The sequence below is a fragment of the Macaca fascicularis genome, chromosome 13, assembly GCF_037993035.2.
Source record: "Macaca fascicularis isolate 582-1 chromosome 13, T2T-MFA8v1.1".
Lineage (NCBI taxonomy): Eukaryota > Metazoa > Chordata > Mammalia > Primates > Cercopithecidae > Macaca > Macaca fascicularis.
Window position 1 is genome coordinate 78,142,831 of NC_088387.1, and position 13,505 is coordinate 78,156,335.

At 36.8% G+C, this 13,505-nt stretch overlaps 1 protein-coding gene across 1 annotated transcript in view; it reads left to right on the plus strand.

Moving 5' to 3' along the window:
- The window catches only part of LRPPRC (leucine rich pentatricopeptide repeat containing), a 117,622-nt gene that overhangs the window by 75,070 nt on the left and 29,047 nt on the right, over positions 1-13,505 (plus strand). Inside the window, exons 26-29 of the mRNA XM_005575990.5 lie at positions 3,316-3,384; positions 4,118-4,208; positions 11,453-11,595; positions 11,716-11,833. Coding sequence (XP_005576047.3) covers positions 3,316-3,384; positions 4,118-4,208; positions 11,453-11,595; positions 11,716-11,833 — 421 coding nt within the window. The remainder of the gene's footprint in view (positions 1-3,315; positions 3,385-4,117; positions 4,209-11,452; positions 11,596-11,715; positions 11,834-13,505) is intronic.

Below are 13,505 nucleotides of genomic sequence, written 5' to 3' on the forward strand. Positions count from 1 at the left end.
TTGAATAACACCATGACATCCATACACAGTATCACTAGTGATGCTGGAAGTGCTTCTAAGAAGTAAAGTTGTGACATTTCAAGAAAAGGTTGAATTGCTTGATATGTACTGTAGATTGAGGTTTGCAGCTCTGGTTGCCTGCCATTTCAGATAGAAATTCATCTTGTAAAAAGATGTCATAAACTCACAATATCAAAAAATACAATACTGTAAATGTATTTTCTCTTACGATTTTCTTAACATTTTCTTGCTGTAGCTTACTTTATTGTAAGGATATAGTATATAATACATGTAACATACAAAATATGCGTTAATCAATTATTTGTTATTGGTAAGACTTCAGTCACCTGTAGACTATTAGTAGTTCAGTCTTTGGGAAGTCAAAAGTTATATGTGGCTTTTTGACTGCACAGATGGTCAAACTCTAACCCCTATATTGTTCACGGGTCAGTTGTACTTGAACGGTACTTAGGTTGGGGTGGGGATGTTGTTTTCTTTTTTTTTAAGAGACGGGGGTCACATTATGTTACCCAGACTGGAGTGCATTGGCTATTCACAGGTGCAGTCATAACACACTGCAGCCTTGAACTTCTGGCCTCAAGCAGTTCTCCAGTTTCAGCCTCCCGAGTAGCTGGGACTACAGGTGCATGCCACCTTCTCCAGCATGTTCTTGTCTTTGTCCCTTCTTTAAAGTCCTTGTGGACATGGTTTTTCCTCCTACTGTGTTAACTAGGGGACATGAGGCTAGAGCGGGCGGTTTTTGTTGTTGCTTTCATTTGACATCTCCAGCAGTAGTGGCAAGAAAAATCAGAACAGGTGAAAATTTCTATTTGAGTTAAATTCAGGATAATCTTCCTTGAGACAGAGTTTGAAATGCAGTAGAAAAACTTTCATTTCTTTTTACTTAACAGGTAATAATTATTGGATATCTGTTTTTACTAGTATACATAGAAGTTTATGATAAGCTTTTATGGTAAATTTATATCAGAGTGTTGCAATGAAATTAAAGTAATGACAATTATTTTTGGCTTTGGATTACTTTTTCCCCCTGTACAATTAAACTTAGTGAATTGCAACTGTAGAAAGTTGTGGTTTGAAGCACGGTAGCTCAGGTGGAAACAAACATGCAATTGTTTCTATAAAAATAATTATTTTATCCTCACTATTCATTAGATAGATTGTATATGGCAACACAGAAAGAACTAAAGATGAGTTTAATTAACATTAACTTTTTTGATGTTATATTTAACATCCCAATTAGAATTCTATTCTTCTCCATGTTTTTATTACATTTTCTATTTCTGCTTTCAACTTGCAGTGTTCCGATGTTAAGAGATAAGCCAGAAATCTTGACTATTACAGCAGCCTAAGAGATTTAGTTAATCTGACCTAGATGTTCTTTTGATGATTGAGATTTATATTTGAAGTTCTCAATTTCAAAATGAAACATGGGAAGATCTGCCATATAAATCGGCTGTCTTGCCAAAGACAGGCAGATTAATCAGCCACAAACCGAAAGAGTATGTCATAAAAGTTGTGCTGTTTAGATTGTTGGCATTTGGATCAGCAATAATATTGAAAGTTGTAAGTGAGTGTAGTCCTTGCATATTGCCATGTTCTGAAGAGGATTATTTCTTAATTTTTCAAGGGCTTTTAGTATATATTGACATTGCTTTCATTTTCAGTATTACGCATGTGAAACGAAATAAATAACGTAAGAAAAATCCTTGAGAAGAAATTGTGCCTGAATATAGACATTAATAGTATTTGAGACTATATTTCCATGACTAATTTATTCATCAGTGATTTCCTGTATCCCAAAAAGTGGATACAAGAAATGAGAACAAGTTATCCAACTTCTAGTCTACCAGTTTTTCTGTCATCCCACCAAAGCTGCAAGATGTTAGTTTCCACTTCAGTACGTAAATTAACATTGTACAATGTTATTTTTTTTAATTAAAAATAATGAGGACTTATAAATAAGAGATTAGATTCAAGGGATACCTGGTTTGATCAACAGAAGTGAGTGGAGAAAGCAGTAAAGGTACCTCCTCTAGACTGTAACAGCCAGGGCTAATGAGTATGTAGTTTTCTTATAATGCTGTGATTGAAATGTAGTATTTAATGGTGAAGCCCTCTTACAGATGATGAAAATACTATAGAGTGACAAATCCTTGGAATTATGTTGAAATGCTTTGTATTTTATTCCAGTATCCAAAATTGTAAAATAAGTGCTTTGAGGCCAGACTTACTGACCAAACAATAGTAATTTCGAATTGAGGATGTAACATATGTCTCAATTGTTTAAATAAACTAAGACTATAAACCAATTTTAAAGTACTTAGCTTGTTTTGCTGTCTAAACATTTAGTTTTAGGTGCTAGGCAAAAGTCATTAGAGTACTTTTATCACTGTGAATTTTGCAAAGCATTTTCTTTTAAAAACGAAAGCCAATGGTTTATTATTGTGACAATTGTTATTTTGTGTAACATTGATAATTTTTGTCTCCTGAGTCTATTGGAGTATTTAAAGTAAGTGTGTGTGTGTGTGTTCAAGAGAGAGAGTGTAAATGAGAAAGAGCACATGTGGTCAGGCGTGGTGACCCATGCCTGTAATCCCAGCACTTTGGGAGGCTGAGATGGGCAGATCACTTGAGGCCAGGAGTTTGAGACCAGCCTGGCGAACATGGTGCATCCCCGTCTCTACCAAAAATATAAAAATTAGCCAGGCGTGGTGGCACACACCTGTAATCCTAACTACTTGGGAGGCTGAGGCAGGAGAATTGCTTAAACCCATGAGGCGGAGGTTGCAGTGAGCCGAGATCATGCCACTGCACTCCATCCTGGGCAATAGAGTGGGACTCTGTCTCAAAAAATAAAAAAATAAAGAGCACATGCATGTGAATGTTGACACACCCATGTTTTATTTGACGTTTTCTAGTTTATCGCTTATTTTTGAACTAAAGAAAGTATAACCATTTTATTAATTAAAGATTTATGGAATGAACATTGACCTGCAATGCAGCATTTGGAAATAATTGGCATCTTCTAGGCACAGGTTAAATATAGGTTGTGTTTTATGCTCTGTTCTAATCTTACTTAAAGGTCTATGATAACTATGGGGTTAATTTTAGTTTTGTATTAGTTATAGTATAAATTTAGTATATACATTGTATACTAGTATATATAGTTTAGTGTATAAGTTTAGTATATATGTTTGGCAGCAAATTCATAAGAAAAGAAACTGTCTTTGAGGAAAAAAATAATATTCAGCCGAAGCCTTACCTTGGGTGCTATGTGATTATTTTATTTTACAGACTCCAGGGATTAGAGCTCGATCTACAAGGCTTCAGTGGTTTTGTGACAAATGTATTGCAAATAATCAGGTTTGTATTTGATTCTGATGTCTCAGTCACCTAAAACTGTGAGTAAAAGGCAAGGGTCCTCTGTGTCACGTGAACGTTTGGGGATTTCGAGAGACGGGGTATTGTAGAAGCAGTGTTTATCTTGGTTGTTTGCCAGATAAGCAATGGCTTATTTATTATTCCTGAGGTGCAGTAGAAACCCTAAATTGTTAACCTGGGCCCTGAAGATTTTATCTTTAACTAGTTGGTTGGAGCAGGCCGACCTTGTGTCTTTGGCACTAATGCACTAAGCCTTCATTAGTCCTTAGTGGCAGGAGGAGTTGCTTCCCAGAGCTCTGGAATTTCTGCTTGCCCTCCTGTGGTGCAGGTACCTGTTTGCATCATGCCAAATAAAAGCCCCAGGGCAAGAAGAGTGTAAAATTTGGAGGGAGAAGTATTTTGTTAGTGTACGATATTCTCATTGAGTTCTCCCACCCAGATATCTTTGAATTAGTTATTCACGTTGTGTTCTTGACTCCAAATTTTTTTAAAATCGTGGTAAAATAAATATAATGTAAGATTTATCATTTAACCCTGTATAAGTATACAGTTCAGTGGCATTAAGTTCATTCACATTGTTGTGCTCAGCCCATTAACTTTTGAAATGAAGTTAAACTGCCCTTTGGTAAAGTTAATTTGAAAGATTATTCCACTGCTGTTTGTTAACTATAAAATATATAGCAAGGTAGATCTGTCTCTTAATCTTACTTTTAAGGTTGAAGCTCTGGAAAAATTAGTGGAGCTGACACAGAAGCTATTTGAATGTGATAGAGACCAGATGTACTACAATCTGCTAAAACTGTATAGTAAGTGATTTAACTATTCTTCATGTTTTCATTTATTCTGTTGAAGGCAGTGGCAGGAAAGGAGTGTTTGGTTTTGAGGGAGCTCCAGGGATTGTCAGAAGGCAGTTTTCATTCAACAGAGGCTCAAGTAGAGGCTAGATTGAATTTTATCACAGAATGTTATATTGTAGCACTAGGCACTGTATATCTTCATAATTTCTGACATTCTTACTGCAATAATGAGAAAGTACGAAAACCTTCATCAGAACCACAGAATTTAATAGGACTTTTTGAGCTAAGAATGATCTTTCTGTTCTTTTTATTTAAACCTTCAGGTAAATTTATTGGTCACTTTTATAAATAGGTAACCACTAAAACGTTGATGTATGTAGATATTTTTTTCTTTTTGCAAGAAGATGCATATCTTGCATATCTATATACAAACTCATTGTTAAACAGTTTTTAAAATGTCATATATTTTTGACTCAGTTATATATTACAAACATTTTTCTATATTTAATCACCTACAAATAACTAAAATACTACATAGATGTACTAAAATTTATTCAGCCCATCTCCTGTTACTGGGTTTGTGAATAGATTTCCATTTTCCATTTCTAAAACAACACTGCGTTATTCATTTTTGTGCCTTAATGTTCATTCACATCCTTAACTCTTTTCTGAGGCTAAAATCTTAGTATTTGTATTTGACATTTCAGAAACTTTTGATCTCTCTTTTCCAACAATGCTCTAGTACTTTTATACCAGTGTACACATTTGGAGCTTTACAGTTTCTTTTAGGATTTTTTAGTGGAGAGGAATAACACTTAGAACAGCCAGTGACCTTTCCCTATATGATTCATGGATATTTATCTAGATTTATTGTTCTTCTTTTGTCTTGGCAAATTTCCCTTCACCAAACAAATAAGGGGATTTATTTGTCTTTTCAGACTTGTGTTTATTACCATTGAAAGCTTTCTTTTACATCTTGATGATGTAAATGAAATTAAATTTGCTAAAAAATTTATATTCCAATTTTTGGTTGTATTGAAATACACATTTCACAGTGTAATTCTTAAGACTTTGGCTTGAGCGATGATCAAGTTTTTGCACACAATGCTGAGGTTGGTATTGAATGTATAGAATTAAAAACCTGTATTTTAGGCAGTTGGTCCTCAAATTGCAAATTATAATCTGTATTTGAGCACCTACTTTTTCTTCCTTTTAAAGAACAGTTTCATGATGAAATTCTAATGTGCCAAGCTCAAAAGAAACACTGACTGTATGTCTGAATGTGTCTTATTATTTCAAGTAGTCCTCATAGAAGACTATATAAACTTTGATTCAGAAAAAAAAAAGAAAAATCTATGAAGCCCTTACTGTGTGCTAGACATTGTGGTAGGCACTGCAGATGTAAAGGTAGTGCTCTGCTGAAAGGGTCAGCCCCATCACCAAGTCTTAACACCGCAGCGGGTAAGAACAAGTGTAAGTATGTGGTAGTCTAGGGCCACACAAACTTCTTCCTGTTCAGAAGAACTTTCACTATTAGTTTTGTTTTGTTTTTTGTTTTTGAGACAGGGTCACCCCAGCTAGAGTACAGTGGTGTGATCAGAGCTCACTGCAGCCTCAACCTCGTGGGCTCAAGAAATCCTCCCACTTCAGCCTCTCAAGTAGCTGGGACTACAGGCATGTGCCACCACACCCTGCTAAAATTTTTTTTTTTTTCTTTTACTTTTTGTGGAGACGGGGTCCCACTGCGTTGCCCAGGATGGTCTTGAACTCCTGAGCTCAAGCAATCTTCCTGCCTCAGCCTTCCAAAGGGCTGGGATTACAGGCGTGAGCCACTGTGCCCGGCTTCTTTTTTTTTTTTTTTTTTTTTAAAGAAACAATAAAAATATACAACGTTTAGCTTCATCTTAAAATTTCCATTAGGGATATATGGTCTTTGAGGTTTAATGCTATTTTCTTGTCCTTAATTTCCTCTATCTGTCCTGTTGGACACCTGTCTCCAGTTCTTGCGTTGCATTTGAGCCAGTAGTTTGAGAAGGTTGGCAGAGTGTGGTTAGCTTCTCAGGAGGCTGGAAGCCAGTGGAATCCTATAGAGAAGTATACATACTTTTTAACCACATTTGTATACCTACCTTCTGCCATGTTATAAATAGATAATCTGATTATAATAGCCCTAATCCTTTCCTTTCTGAAGAAGCAGCAAGCTATCCCCTTCTGCATTTTGCCTTCAGACTTGTGCCACTATTTAAATATTGTTACATGGACTCAGTTGCTTTGAAATGGAACATATGATATGAATTGGTAGTAAATGTGGACTCATACTTTTTAAAAATCCATATTTTGCATTGTGGATTTCTTTCTTAGGATGCAATTTTAGCCCTTGAAAGAGATTGAATTAGTAGTTTTTTTTAGATATTTGTTGAAAAGCAACTTTCCTTTGTTTATTTTAAAACAGTACTTTTCACATACCTGTACACACTTAATTTTGTGGTAAATTATACTACAGAAACAGGCACAAAACACAGATATGTAGCTCAGCCAACACCCATGGAACTGCGTTGCATAAGTCTTACATACATTTAAATACAAGCTTTTATTAACATAAAAGTGCTTGCATTTTCTGTGGACTCAGTATAACATGATCTGTTACAAAATTTTGTCATTATTCAAACTTCATTTCTATCCTCTCCAATATATTTTGAGCTTTCATTGTGACAAGTCTTGCAAAATTAGCTTCTAGAAACTATAACAAACATTAATTACATGAATGAAATGACTTCCTCACTTGCTTAAGGAATTTTCTATTATTTCTATATGACATTTTCCTATGTTCTGAACACTTCTTCTTTACAGATAGAAAGTAGAAATTAGTTTCTTTGTATAGTAGTCTAGCCAAGAGTCAAGCTGCCTTACATTTGTAAGTTTGCAATATAATTCTTTGAATCTATTTAAAAAGTCTGTATAACCTCATCATTTATTCTATCTCAGTAATGATTTATATATTATTTCTTCAAGTAAGTATAGCCATTTACATTTCTTTTCGTATTGTGTGGCCTTTTCCTCCTCCATTATTACACAAGTGAAATGAACATATTCTGATTGCTAAAGATTCAAACAATATAATACTATACTAGGTAACTCTGAAAACATCATTGTGTCCACCGCCGCCCCCTAACCTCTTATCTCAGATGTAACTTTGTCAATTGGCCATCCTTTCTATGTCTTCTCTACACACTGCCCTCTCTCTACCTTTATATCCATATAGTTTTTATGTATGTACCTATTATTTTGATTCTTTTATATCCTGTTTTGATTGTTTTATACTCTACATGTTTCATGTTCTACATTTCTACACTGTATTCTGTGGCTTTTGTTTTACTTAACAATATGAAATAAATTCACAAGAAAAATACTTGCTTTTTCTCCCTTTTAACGAATCTTGACTGCTGGTATCCTTAAAACCTCTGAAGTTGATGAATTTTTTTTAATGAATTTATGGGTTTTTCAAATGTATTTGTGTTTTATTTTAGTCCTTATTTGTTTTAGTGTTCACATTATCTCGTCTTTGGCCATTGGGAACCCCTTCACATTGGCTCCTGTGTTGGATTCTATGTTGCCTGACACACCCCATTAGTCTTTGTTAGTGTCTTGTTTTCAGGCATAACAAGACAATCCAGGCTTATGTTACATCATTCCTGTCCTAGACTGTAATCCTTATTTTATAGGGGAATGATACTTAGGTCCCATAATCAGGTAATTGACATGGGGAATATGGAAATTGCACCATCATATCATTGTGTAAAAACCATCAGCCTTATGATTAAAACCCTGAAGTAGAGATCTCTTAGTTTAATACCATAGAGAACACGTGTGAAAAGTGCCACCTGGTATACCCTGGTTCCATAGCCATAAAATGTTGCCCCACAACTGTGTCTATTCTTGTAAAATTCACTAATATTGTCAGAAATCTTTGGTCTTATAACGTAAGGGTTCTCAGAGGTCATTTAGAACAGTCTGTCCTCTTGTTCTTTCAGGAGGGAACTGTGAGTTCCAGGAAAGTGATGTGATTATAGAGGCAGAGTGTCCATTTCTTGGTCTTAGCTCAAGTTTGTGGCTGTTAGATTATTTGAATAACATTATTGTCTCAGTAGGATTTTAAACACACAAAGGATATTATAAAAAAAGGCATAGCCTTTCTGCACATTTGTGAGAGTTTACACACAGCTGCAGATTTTGACACACTGATTTGCTTGACTACTTCAAATCTTTGTTTTGTATTTTGTGATCCAGATACAATTCCAGGAAATTTTTTCCCTCTGAAAAATATTTACTGAGTTGTTTCATGCTATATTATACTAATTCTCATCTGTATTTTGAAATATTTTCTTAAGTTGCTAGTCCTTTTGTTGTTGTTGTTGTTTGTTTTTTGAGACAGGGTCTCACCCTGTCGCCCAGGCTGGAGTACAGTGGCACAATCTTGGCTCACTGCAACCTCCACCTCCCAAGTTCAAGTGATTCTCCTGCCTCAGCCACCCCAGTAGTTGGGATTATAGGCATGCACCACCACACGTGGCTAATTTTTGTATTTTTTGTAGATACGGGGTTTCACCTTGGCCAGGCTAGTCTTGAACTCCTGGCCTCAACTAATCTGCCCACCTCAGCTTCCCAAAGTGCTGGCATTACAGACATGAGCCACTGTGCCTGCCCACTAGTCTATTTTAACAGGTGCATCTCTGTAATATCCTTGTCCTCCCAAAGTAGAAGCTTTTTATATAGTTTTGTGCTATTTTTAAACAAAGAAAATAATGTTCCCAGAATTCTTACAGCCTAAAGGCACAGAGCTGTAGATTATCCACCCACCTTTTTATTGTTCAGAAAAATTAAGTCCCCTTTTAAAGGTCCTTAGCAGTACTGTGTCTAGCTGTTGGAAGCCTTCCCTATCTTCCCACAGTCCACAAGGACCTTTTGGCAGTCAACAGAAGTGCTCCACTTTTTTTCCTTCTACGGAATAAAGATTCAGAGACTTGGAATTTTTTTTTTTTTAAATCAAATAAGTTTTATACTTTCACATACTTGAAATACTTCAATTTTATATTACACAACATTTTAATGAAGAAAAAGCATAATTAGCTAATGAGAGTCTTGTTTTGAAAATTGGTTGTAAATGTAAGGCTTTTATATTACTTGGGTTAATTTTATCAGTATATGTATAAAATCACTCTGCACTTTACGTTAATTTCTGCCATCTGGGCCTCCTTGCAGTGTAGTCTGTGTGAAAGTTTAGGCTGCAGCTGGGCACGGTGGCTCACACCAATAATCCCAGCACTTTGGGAGGCCAAGGCAGGTGAATTGCTTGAGGTCAGGAGTTCAAGACCATCCTGGCCAACGTGGTGAAACCCTGTCTCTACTAAAAATACAAAAATTAGCGGGGCATGGTGGCACACACCTGTAGTCCCAGCTACTTGGGAGGGTGAGGCAGGAGAATCGCTTGAACCCTGGAGGCGGAGGTTGCAGTGAGCTGAGATCAGGCCACTGCACTCCAGCCTGGGCAACAGAACAAGACTCCATCTCAAAAAAAAAAAAAAAAAGTTTAGGCTTCAGTCTGTGTGACCCAGGGGAATTTCTCTACTCATTATTTAAGGGTTTTTTTTTTTTTTTTTAATTGCTAATTTCCCTTGAAGAATGAGTATGCTTTGTTTTTTGTTCTTTAAATTTTTTACTTTTAGGAGTCATTAGTTATCAAAAAACTTAACTTTTTGGTTTTCGGGAGAATAATCTAGGAAAATCCTACGTGTTTTAGTATTTTTCCTCTAAAATGCTGAGGAACAAATGTATTCATGTTGCCTGGAACATTTGTGCTCTGAAACAAACCCTTCCTTCCTAGAGCTGGACCCCACACAATCCAGATATTTCTTATACCTACTGGCAAATTAAAAAAAAAAAAGACATCTAAAGCAAGTTTTCTGTGCATTTAATAATTGTATTGCACTTGGTGTCATGTGACATTTTTCATATCTTGCCCCAGTTTTTCACAAGCAGAAATTAATTTATTATATTAAATGACTTGATCTTTCCTTTTCCAACCATGAGAATTTCTAAAAACAAAGTTTTGATTCTAGAGTTTTTGCTATTTGTAAAGACTAGATTACCACATGAAAGGAAATGGACTTTTCAATACGAAGGGATCTGCCTATTTCCTTCCCAGCCGACTTCCTGTCCCCTTGTAATAGTCTGATAGCATTATCAGTTGAGATAAGAAATCTAAGGAGATTCCACGTATCTCACATGGTCATAGAAACTCTTCGTGTCGACAGAAGAAACATAGACTATTCTCTCTCTTCAACTAAGTGAAAAGGTTTGTCACTTGTAAAGAGAATTACACACTTTCAGTCATTTTAGTACACACTACAGCTGTGTACTATACGGCAGCAGCCCCCAACCTTTTTGGTACCAGGGACTGGTTTCATGGAAGACAGTTTTTCCACAGACCAGGTTGTGGTGGGGGACGGGGATGGTTTGGGGATAAAACTGTTCCACCTCACATCATCAGGCATTAGTTAGATTCTCATAAGGAACGCACAACCTGGATCCCTCACATGCGCAGTTCACAATAGGGTTTGTGCTCCTATGAGAATGTAATGCTGCCGCTGATCTTACAGGAGGTAGAGCTCTCGGGGCAATGTTTGCTCGCCCGCCCACTGCACGCCTTCTGCTGTGTAGCCCGGTTCTGTAGCCTTTGCAAAGATCATGGATGTATGTATACCGTATGCACCGCATATGAGCGCGTATATATGTATACTGCATATGGTACACATATATATACATACGTTATGTATGTATATATGGTGCCATATGCAGTGTGTGTGTATATATATCTCTCCATGATCTTTGCAAAGGCTAAAGGTCATAGTTGAATTGTTACCTGTTTCTGATTTTGATTTCAGCAGTAGGCACTTTCTCAGTAACATTAAAAAGACAAACTTTTTATCAACATGATTGAAAGTGTTTAATAAAGTGTGATGGGGGCTTCTTGTTACTGCTTTTTGATAGGTAGGGTATTTTTGGTTTGTAATTCAGAAGTACAGAGAAAAGTTCCCTTCTTGACTTCGGGTCACAGTCACATTTGGTTCCTTTCCCTAAAGGGCAGCATTTGGAATAATGCTTTCTTCAACATCAAATAAGAAAAGTTCTAAATATTTTTGTGAATTCTCTTTAGTATACTTATTGATTAATTTCTGCTTAATCAAATTCTACAGAAATGAATGGTGACTGGCAAAGAGCTGATGCTGTCTGGAATAAAATCCAGGAAGAAAATATTATTCCTCGTGAGAAGACATTAAGATTATTAGCGGAAATCCTTAGAGATGGTAACCAGGAAGTTCCATTTGAGGTACCTGAGGTAATTGTTTTTGGCATAATCATAACAAGATTTTGTTAGTATAATTAGGTTATAGATTAGCCTACTTTTATGCTGAAAAGATCACCAGTTTTTATTTAACAGAATAATTTTGTTTTAAAGTGGTATGAAGATGAAAAACATTCCCTGAATTCTTCATTGGATTCTTCATCAGACTCAACCACAGAACCTGGTTTCCAGAAAGATATATTGAATGCCTGCCAATTGAAGCAAAGCAAAGGCAAGCACATATGGGAATGGCAGTGTGGGAGCGGGGGGTCTTCTAATAGCAGTGTGGGAAGTGCTGTAGGTTAGAGATAGGACTTAAATTTTATATATTTCTTGTCCCCTTCCATACTTTAACGAAAACATTTTGGGGCAAGTGGGAAGATGTAACTGTTGACGGAGTGGTAGATAATATTAAGGAATTACTCATTATTTTTTTTGAGACAAGTCTCACTCTGTCGCCCAGGCTGGAATGCAGTGACATGATCTCAACTCACTGCAAGCTCCACCTCCTGGATTCACGCCTCCTGAGTAGCTGGGACTACAGGTGTCCACCACCACACCCGGCTAATTTTTTGTATTTTTAGTAGAGACGGGGCTTCACCGTGTTAGCCAGGATGGTCTCGATCTCCTGACCTCGTGATCCGCCTGCCTGGGCCTCCTAAAGTTCTGGAATTACAGGCGTGAGCCACTGTACCCAGCCGGAATTACTTATTTTTATTAGATGTGATAATGGTATTATGATTTACTTATAGGAAAATGTTCTGAAATTTTGAGATCCACATGAGTTATTGAAGGATGAAAAAAGTCAAGATTTCTATAATTTATTTTAAAATGCTTAAGCTATAAAAAACAAAGCAGGCTGGCCATGGTGGCTCACACCTGTAATCCCAGCACTTCGGGAGGCTGAGGTGGGCAGATCACAAGGTCAAGAGATCGAGACCATCCTGGCCAACATGGTGAAACCCCATCTCTACCAGAAATACAAAAATTAGCCGGGCGTGTTGGTGCATGCCTGTAGTCCCAGCTACTTGGGAGGCTGAGGCAGGAGAATCACCTGAACCTGGGAGACGGAGGTTGCAGTGAGCCAAGATCGCACCACTGTACTCCAGCCTAGCAACAGAGTGAGACTCCGTCTCAAGAAAACAAACAAACAAAAAAAAAGCAAATATGATAAAACGTTAATTGTTAGATATAAGTGATAGATATATGGAAGGTGAGATTCATTATACTATTCTTTTTTTTTTTTTTTCTGGAGACAGGTCTCACTCTGTCACCCAGGCTGGAGTGCAGTGGTTTGCAATCATGGTTCATTGCAGCTCCCACCTCCTGGGCTCAAGCAGTTCTCCTACCTCAGCTTCCCAAGTAGCTGGGACCATAGGCACACACCACCACACTCAGCCAATTTTTGTAGTGACGAGGTCTTGCTATGTTGCCCAGGCTGGTCTTAAACTCCTAAGCTCAAGTGGTCCTCTCACCTTGGCCTCACAAAGTGCTGGGATTACTGGTATGAGCCACCACCCCCAACCTGTACTATTCTTCATACTTTTCTGTACATTTGAAAGTTTTCATAATAAATGCCATTGTTGGCATACACTTTTATTAAAAATATTTTTTTGAAAATAGCATTGTGGCAAATATTATAACTTACTTGAAAGCAAAAAATGATTAAGGCACTAATTACTATACTAGTGTGTATTGACGTGATCCAGCAGTATCTCGAGGTTAGAGGTCTGCTTCTTGATTTTCTTCCCTTTCTCTAGTATTAAGTTTTCCTGAAGATATCTTCACCTCTCTTAATGCCTACTTTAAATTTTGTTTGACCATCTTTAACCCTCTGATAGGAGCTTGCAAGTTGAATTTTATATTTTCACTTAGACTTCTTATACTGTTCCAGAAGCATATAT